At 33.7% G+C, this 9,580-nt stretch overlaps 1 protein-coding gene across 1 annotated transcript in view; it reads left to right on the top strand.

The window, feature by feature from the left end:
* Nucleotides 1–5,599: 5,599 nt before the first annotated feature.
* The window catches only part of LOC110153265 (transmembrane protein 163-like), an 84,533-nt gene continuing 80,552 nt past the window's right edge, over nt 5,600–9,580 (top strand). The window contains 1 exon segment of the mRNA XM_055166950.1: nt 5,600–5,843. Within this exon segment, the coding sequence (XP_055022925.1) occupies nt 5,600–5,843 (244 nt within the window).

Raw genomic sequence — 9,580 nt, 5'->3', positions numbered from 1 at the left:
ATACAGTATATGACAAGTATTTGATTAAGAACTAATAAAAATAAATAATTGATAGATTTTTATTTACATTTTTCATTTACGTTATTTACGGGCCACTCATTTGAGGACAGTGAGGTACACATTTTTGCCAGAGAAAAGAATTGGTTTGAGAGGCGTGTGAAATATATTTTCCAATATTTTTATTAATTTTCAGACAATAAAAATGTTCACATGAACAACTGACCACGTTATTAACACAGGTCAACATATAACCGAAAAAATAAAACAAATAATAATAATAATAATAATAATTACAAACAAATTCACACACTCATACACATTCACATATTCACATATTCACTAAACAGTATTTGCACAATACAATTTATCATTCGCAGGTAAGTCCGTGATTTATATTCAGTGACGATACGTACTTAAAAAAATAAATAAGTAAATAAATTAATTAATTAATTAAATAAAAAATAAAATTAATTAATAAAATAAAATTGGTAGAGAAACATAAATAAATAAATGAATAGATAGATAAGAATAAAATATAAATTAATTAATTAAAAATAAAGTAAAATAGGTAAATAAAAATAATAATAACAACAACAACGACAGAAGCCATTTTTGTTAAGAAAGAAAATCCTTCTCTAAACTAATTTAACTAACTCTAATCTCCTATTGACAGCTCCACCCTCAAACCTAATTCAAAACAAACAAGAGAACAATAGGTGTAGGGTCAGGTCACATTCAGAGTTGTGAAAGCTCCATTATGGCCATGAGTTGTTGTGCTAATTAGACCCCACACCCATTACAGGTCAATAGGCCAAACTAACAAACAGAAACTGTAAAGAAGTAGGTGTGTTAATTACAGAGTAGTTAGTCAGCTCCTCCCTGCAGACAGATATAAAGAAGTGTCCACCAGTGACTGACCAGAACTGAAGAAGCAGCTTGGTTGAGCTGCAACCAAACCAAACTATCTATCTAGCTTCAACCAAACTAACTTTTGTCCAGTCGACAAACTGAATTTTCTCCTCGCTGTGGATTCTACCTGAACGACTGAGAGATTCTTCACACGTTTACTTTATTTAAATTTTTTCATTTTTTTAATTATGAGTTTGTTTTTGAATTGATGTTGTCTTTCTTATGCCATGTTTAGTTTTTTGTGTGTTTTTGTGTTAGTCATTTCCATTTTAATGACTTATTTGAATTATTACAATAAAATTACCTACTACTATTGATCAGTTTCTATTTTTTTTATTTGAAGTTTAAAATGGAGGTACTTTTTTTTTTAAATTTATAGAATGGACACAATGGGCACAAAAGATGTAGTTATTTTCAAAAAAAAAAAAAAAAAAGATTTAATCCCACCCCCTCTTCTAATTTAACATAATAAGCTTTCTTTACATTGTTCACACATTTTACATTAGACTATATTAATATGTGAGGACAATGAGTCACTGTTGTATATAGTTGGGCTCTATATTATTCAGCCTATTTCTACAGTGTACAGTTTATTTGACTGTTTTTACTGTTTGTATTTCAAACAAATAAAATAACAATAATACTAAAAATGCATTTTTAATACATTTAGGCCCATGTTTATCTGTCGGCCTCTCTAAAATATTTTACATATTTCTACATTGTGCAGTTAATTTAATAACTTTTTGTATTATGATATTTTTCTTCCAATAATATACTGCCAACAGTATTTTTAAATCACTTGTATTTGATTGGAAACAAAAACAATACACTTTAATGCATGGACTGGGACGGACTATATAGATTTAGATCCCTAGATTATTTATCTTATTTTTTACCTTGTGTGGTTCATTTAAGCACGGCTTGTAGATTAAGATAACACATGGGAACTAAACTAAACTAAAGGATGGAAGAAAACTAAAATGTGTGAGTAACTGGTAACTGAAATAAATAAAAAAAATAAAAAATAAATAATATTGTAGATTGTAGTAGACTATACAATTTAATTTTTTATTTCCTTCAAAAATATACCATGGATTAAATTAGAGAGCCAGCATTTTATTATTATTTTTTTGTAGTATTCCAAAAATAGTGTATTATCAATTGTTTATGGCACAGTTCTCAATATCCGCCACTAGATGGAGCCAGAGACCGACAAGAGAAGTTCCGTTTGATTTTTATCGATGCCTCAGTAATAATGCAAGATAAACACAGACGGTTATGTGTCTCGGATGGATCGTGGGCAAATATAAGCTCCGAGAAGTCCTTTGTTGACGTAGAAAGCATCACGCAGACCTATTTTAAGCTCCATTTAGCGCGAAGATGACAAGATACGCTATTTTAACAACACAAACGACATTCCCAATCAAAAGTGGGTTATTAATTCACTCAGAAGACTTAAGCTGCGTGTTTTTTCATGGTATAAATGTTGTATTTTTGCAGAATCCCTACAGACCAGGCTTCAGACGGTGAACATAACAGGGTTTCTTTCTTCGCGCGCTGATCCTTATCTAAAATGGAACCCCCTTTATTTTCAGCGGGCACCCCCCCAGTCTGTCTCCTGCGCATTTTTACGCAGTGGAGACTACACCGACGCGGGTTTGGGTGTGTCCGAAGGGAGGAAAAGTAGTGCTTAAAATTTAGGAACAACGGTGACAGAGATTAGTACGTGAGCCGCATCCGTCTGGTGTTTGATCATTTGCGTGCTCGTACGTGACTCAGGTGACGGGACTTGGGGCGGCTGGGGCGGGCGGGGTGTCTCTTGGGACCCTCGCGTGCGCCGTGGGGACAGGATGCGCATGCGTGTGGCGGGGCGCAGGTCTCGTGAGCCCCGTCAGCAGTGTCATAATTAGAGTCCAGGTGCTGTAGTCTCACCGCGATGTGAACTGAGAGCTTTTTTTCCCCCCTTCTTCTTCTTGTTGGTTTGGTTTTTCTGCCTTCGCTCCACCGTGCGCAAAGTGTGCGTCAATTTAGCGCACGTAACCCACGCGACTTCCGGTTTCTCAAAATAAAAGTACTATCTCTCTAATCTTATCTTTTAGTATCATAGTCCAATATTGACCTTTTTTGAGGACATACCTTAATTTAAATGCTAAATTATCATCTTTAGGCCTAGGGGTATCGATATATCGTATCGTTTAATGTGATGATACAGTATCGATATCGTGGGCTGCTGTATCGATACATCACCAAGAGTATTTTTTGGTATATTTTGCTAAATTATTTTATTACAGCGCTACAGTTTTGTTGCTTGTTTAGAGGAAGGAAACTCGTTTATGCGACACATTTGACATTTTCACTGTTTTGATGATTAAAATGGGCGTTTTTTTATATTAACATTGCACAGGAAACAGTTTAACAAAGACTTTTAGGATCACAGTCATGATTTAGCCTTTATTTTTTATTGAACCGTATCAAATCGTATCGGCAACTTCTTAATGATACCCAGCCCTATTTAGGCCAGACTTTAATCTATTATTTTGTGATTTTTTCCTATTAAAAACTGGATTTCACTTTAGGCACAGAGACTTACAATCTCTACTCTGCTATTTTTATTACATAGACACGTATTTTATTTATTTTTGTGCAATGTAGGCATATGCTAAAGATCAGGAGTGAACATAGAAACACATTTGTAGAGGAGAAACGTGGACTGGTTCTCACTCTATACAGCAAGACTTTGAGATTTAGATGAGCTTCAAGTCTTGTAACACTAATTCCAGGCTCAATTTGCAACCTTTTGTATATACCTGAGATTTATTTTTATTACCTTATTTCTGTTTTTACTTTAGACCTACATATATCTTTATAATTATTCCTTATTTGACACCAGTCTCTTGTTATTTTTGCGACTTATTTTGAATTTAGATGAACATTTACGCTTGTTCTCTTTGTTATTAATCATATATTGTGATGTGTGAGCTACTGTGTCCAAATAATTTCCCTTGTGGATCAATAAAGTTTAAGACTATATCAAATTTAGGTCTGAATCACAACGTAATAAGATGTTGCCTGTGATCATTTGGCAGAACTGAGAGCTAAGAAAATGTGGTTTGAGGGCCACATTTGGCTCCTAGACCATAATTTGGACACCCCTGATAAAGAGGGATTGGCAATGTCAACATGTTAGAGCCGTTCAGCTGATGGATGATAACTGGATTCTACAAGGGCTTAAAAGTGATCGTACAGAAAAAATGTTGTAATGAAACAGTATTTGAAGAGTTGCAGTTTTTGGTTTCTTTTTGTTACCATTTCTCTAATATTAGCAATAACAATAAAGTAGGATATAATGGATTTTATCAAGAAGAGATGGATTAATATTTTGATCCCAGTAAAATCAATTTGGGTTTTGAAAATACCTACTATATTAAGAGTCTCCAGTGACTCAAATGGCACTTTTATGTTGTTTTATGTCTCAAAAACGAATAGATTTTTTAGAAATTTAATTTTTAGTGTTTACTAAAGCACAATAATTGATTACTGACAGGATAACATTTCATTTGAGGGATAACTGTTTTTCTACAAAAGCTTAAAAGTGATTACAAAGATCGTCTTCTGATCTGAAGGTCAGTGGGTCAAATCCTGTTCTTGACATAAACATTATTGGTAAAACGGTCTGATCCACTGATCCACAGGTCGACAGTGTGATTCCAGCTCCCACAGATGCTGGTGTTGTGTCCTTTGGCAAGACACTTAACCCCTCTTGCCGAATGAGTGTATGAATGTGTGAGTGTTTCCTTGGAAAAGTGCCAAATCAAATTTGCCTATTTAACATTAACCATGTTGTAATAAAACAATATTTGACGTGTTCAAAAGCGGAATAGGAATCTTTGTTTTTCTTACCATTTTCTAGGTCAGGGGAGACAAACTCAGATTCACAGAGGGTCAAAATTAAAAACTGGAACTAAGTCGTGGGCCAAACTAAATATTTCTTTAAAATTTTAACAACATCTGAATGTTTTCTCTTCTTTCGATATGTAATGTTAAACCTTTTCTTATTAAAATACATGTTTAATAATAATTTTGCTTAAACACTGAATCCAGAACAAGCAGAATATAAAACAATAACAACATTTTAAATAAATAATGTCTCTATAGTCTGTCTGTAGTCGGCGGGCAGCGCTAATAAATATTTGATATGATCTCGAGGGTCAAATATAACTATACTGTGGTCCAAATTTGACCCCTGTCTGTCTAGAGATATTATCAATGACAATAATGTATAGTGGATTTTATCAAGAAGGGATGGAATAATATTTTGATGGCAGTAAAACAGATTTGGCTTTTGAAAATATCACTATACCAAGATTAAACTACAAGCCTTTGCACTTTATACTTTTTTGCACATTAAGTTTTCATTTCTAACTATCTCTACTGTAAGATTAAGATTGAAAAAAAGTTTGTACAGGGCTTTTATTGTGAAGCCTGTGTGCACTTCCTCTCCTCTCGTCTCTCTTTGTGTGTCTTGACCGTGTTTGAGCGCAGCATCTCCGGACTCTTCCTCTCTCTCTCCTCGGGGCGCACTGCTGCCGTCAACGCTTCGCACCTCGCATCCAGGTGTGACATTTTCCGAGTTCTCCTGCTCCTGAAAAAAGAAAAAAAACTTAGAAAGAAAAAAAAAAATAGAAGCACCATGACGGACTCGGGACTTCCTCCGGACCCCACTGCCACAACTACCATCCCCATCCCGGCAGGAGGAGGAGCGGTGCAGACGGCGACGGTCAACGGCCAGTGCGAACCAGCGGCGGATTCACTCACCCAGACGCCCCAGCAACAGCAGCCCGCCCAAGAACACCCTCCTCCGGGCACAGAAACTCAGCAAGAGGGCTTCAACATGGACCAGGAGATGAAAATCACAGACAGTATTGAAGACAGCGGTGAGTTTTTTGGGCGTTTTGTTCAAGAAACGTCCAAAGTTTTGCGCGTAAAAATTGGTTCTATATCCAGATGGTTACTGGTGATGGTTGCTGGAACGAGAGGATCCCATTGGTTCTCTAAAATGTGCTACAGTCAGGCAGTATAGAGATGGCGCTAAACTTATAAATAAATTATAAGACTGGCTTTTTTTGGACGGAGGAAATCAGGGCGAGAAAACGGGCATTGGACGTGACGGCTCCAAGTTGGAACAATGAACTTGGAGAGAGCCTATATGGAAATCTTTAGTAGCCTGCACTTAATCTCCCCCAAAAATGACACGATAAAGAAAGATATACAGGCAGTCATGACAGTTTTTAGCCAGGAATGGGAAGATTACTTTGAAAATGTGTTTAGTTACAGAATAATGACATGTATTCTTGGTACTTGTATTCAGTTGCCCAAAATGGAAAGCTTCACGAGATTAGACGTAATAAAAACATGAAAAAATGACATGATTAAAGATATTTGTTTAAGATTTGACAGTTTTCAGTTTTATTTTCTAATCTGGCAACCCAAATACATATCACATTATATGTACCTAGACATTTATAGCCTAATATACAGTATTTATAGCAGTGATACTGAATAAACAAAATTAAAAAGTATTTTCAGCACATGTACTCAGTTACTTCCAAACACTGCCTGTATTGTTCTATATGGAAACCTTTAGTAGTCTACACTTAATCTCCCCAAAAATGGCATGATAAAGAAAGGTATACAGGTTGTTTTTTTTTTATTTGTTATAGCCTGGGATTGGAATAATACTTTGAAAATATGTTTGGTTACAGAATACTGAATACATAAATTAACACACATATTCTTGGTACGTGTATTCAGTCCTATTTTGAAAGCACGTAACAAAAAACATAAAAAAATGACATAATAAAAAGATATTTGATTATAATATAACAGTTTTCAGTTTTGTTTTCAAATCTGGCAATACAAATACATGTCAGATTATATGTACTTTGAGACTGACAGCCTAAAACAGCCAGGGATGGGAAGAATACTTTGAAAATGTGTTTGGTTACAGAATACTGAATACCCAAATTAACATGTATTCTTGGTACATGTTCAGTTGTCCTATTTGGAAAGCTTCAGGACACTACACTTAACAAAAACATTAAAAAATGACATGATAAAAAGATATATGATATATGTTTTCTAATCTGGCAACCCCAAATACATGTCAAATGATATGTACCTAGACATTTATTGCTATATATCACAGTGATAATGAATAAACTTAAAAAATATTCTAAGTACATGTATTCAGTTACTTCCGAACACTAAGTATATTGTCCTAAATGGAAATCTTTAGTAGTAATCCTTAAAAAATTACATAGTATAGAAAGGTATATAGGCAATTATGACAGTTTTTAATTTTGTTATAGCCAGGGATGGGAAGAATACTTTGAAAATGTGTTACTGAGTACCCAAATTAACATGTATTCTTGGTACGTGTAGTCAGCTGTCATATTTGGAAAGCTTCAGGAGCCAACACTTAATAAAAAACATAAAAAAATGACATGATAAAAAGATAAATTATTATAATATGACAGTTTTCAGTTTTGTTTTCCAATCTGGCAACCCCAAATACATGTCAAATCATATGTACCCAGATATTTGTAGTCTAATATCTATTTGAAAATGTATTTAGTTACAAAATACTGAATACCCAAAGTAAAATGTATTCTCGGTACATGTTGTAGTTACTTCCCAACACTATATTGTCCTATATGGAAAGCTTTAGTAGCCTACACTTAATAAAAACATAAAAAAATGACATGATAAAAAGATATTTAATTATAATTTGACAGTTTTTAGTTTTGTTTTCTAATCTGGCAACCCCAAATACATGTCAGATTATATGTACTTAGACATTGATAGTCTAATATAGCCAGGGATGGGAAGATTAGTTTGAAACTGTGTTACTGAGTACTCAAATTAACATGTATTCTTGGTACGTGTATTCAGTTGTCCTATATGGAACGCTTCAGGAGACTACACGTAATAAAAACATAAAAAAATGACATGATAAACAGATATATGATTATAATATGACAGTTTTCAGTTGTGTTGTCAAATCTGGCAACCCCAAATCCATGTCAGATTATATGTACTTAGACATTTATAACCTAATACTGTATATAATTTCGACAATGATGGGAAGAATACTTTGCAAATGTGTTTAGTTACAGAATACTGAATACTAAAATACAAAAATCAATTCTTTTACATTGTGTTGCATCATATCATAGTGTAAAAGAGCTGCGCTTTCTATAATGCAATTCAAAGGCAAAATGACATAATGAATACCCAAAAGAAAATGTGGTAGTTACTTCCCAACACTGTCTATATTGTCCTATATGCTTTAGTAATTTAATAAACTTAACTTAATAAAAACATTAAAACATGACATGATAAAAAAGATATATGATTACGTTATGACAGTTTTCAGTTTTGGTTTCAAATCTGGCAACCCTAAATACTTTGAAAATGTATTTAGTTAGAGAATACTGAATACTTAAATACAAATACCAATACTTTTACATTGAGTTGCATTATATCATAGTAGAGATGTAACGATATCCAAGTCTCTCGATACGATATTTTCACGATACGCTTCTCACGGTATGATGTTTATTGTGATATTTTGTGGAGACTAACAAAATTGTGAATGAAACAGACGAGCTGAAATAGAGCAAAGGATCATGGTCTATGTAGTTCTTTCTGTTTTTTTTAATCTATTGCTGCATTATAACAGTGAATTTAAGCAAAGAAGCTTGTAATTCGATATCCTGCAATGGCCCTCGATATTATTGTGAGACTTTTGACGATTCAATATCACGATATTTTAGTTATTGTTACATCCCTATATTATAGTGTAAAAAATAAGTCATATAATCACATACAACTTTATTTCTTTTCTTTATTTATGTCTATTTACAACATAAGAGCGGCGTTTTCTATATTTTTCTCACTAATACTGTGCAGTTTAACTAAGAACCTGCATTTGAAAGATATTAATAATTTTTGGAATATGACAAAGGCTGTTAATAAAGAATTTTCTAAAATGTGAGTGAGTGTAGGCCAGGGCAAATTGGCATAAATATTCTGTTAAAATTCATAGCGGTTTCATAAATTCAGAATGCAATTTTATTATTAATCTCTGCTCTTCCCTAAGTTTTAAACAGTTTTATGACAGTATATTTGAATAAAGTTCCTTAATGGTCCAACATCAGTGTTTCAAAGACTGGGCCGTGACCTTCAGGTGGTTCTCAAGAGATTTTATTGGGTCGCCTTGTCACGATCTGCATGTCGGTCTGAAATATATAGTTCTGACACATGTTGAAATGTTAAGACACGTTTTGCATAATTTCTAATCTTTTTGTAATTATTTTATTGACTATTTTGTTCCAATATTGCTGGTTCAAGTGAATGTTGAAAAGAAAAAGAAATGTCCAAATAGGCGACTTATGGATCATTTTATTGTTGGTCCAATTACAGTTTTTCACTGTTTAACAACTAGTTTTACTCAATTGTTAGAGAGGCACAATAAAATATCCTCATAAATGTTCAATAATGGTCAAATCCACCTTTATTTTGTGATTTTGTGAATAATGTCTGTTGACTTCGGTCGTAAAGGTTTGTGACTTTTAAAATATGGGTCCACAGGGGAAAAAAATGGAGAAAC

Source organism: Boleophthalmus pectinirostris, unplaced genomic scaffold (assembly GCF_026225935.1).
Source record: "Boleophthalmus pectinirostris isolate CB_2022bp ecotype Guang Dong unplaced genomic scaffold, ASM2622593v1 HiC_scaffold_11, whole genome shotgun sequence".
NCBI lineage: Eukaryota > Metazoa > Chordata > Actinopteri > Gobiiformes > Gobiidae > Boleophthalmus > Boleophthalmus pectinirostris.
Note: the sequence above shows the minus strand (reverse complement) of the source record. Positions and strands in the feature narration are given on the sequence as shown.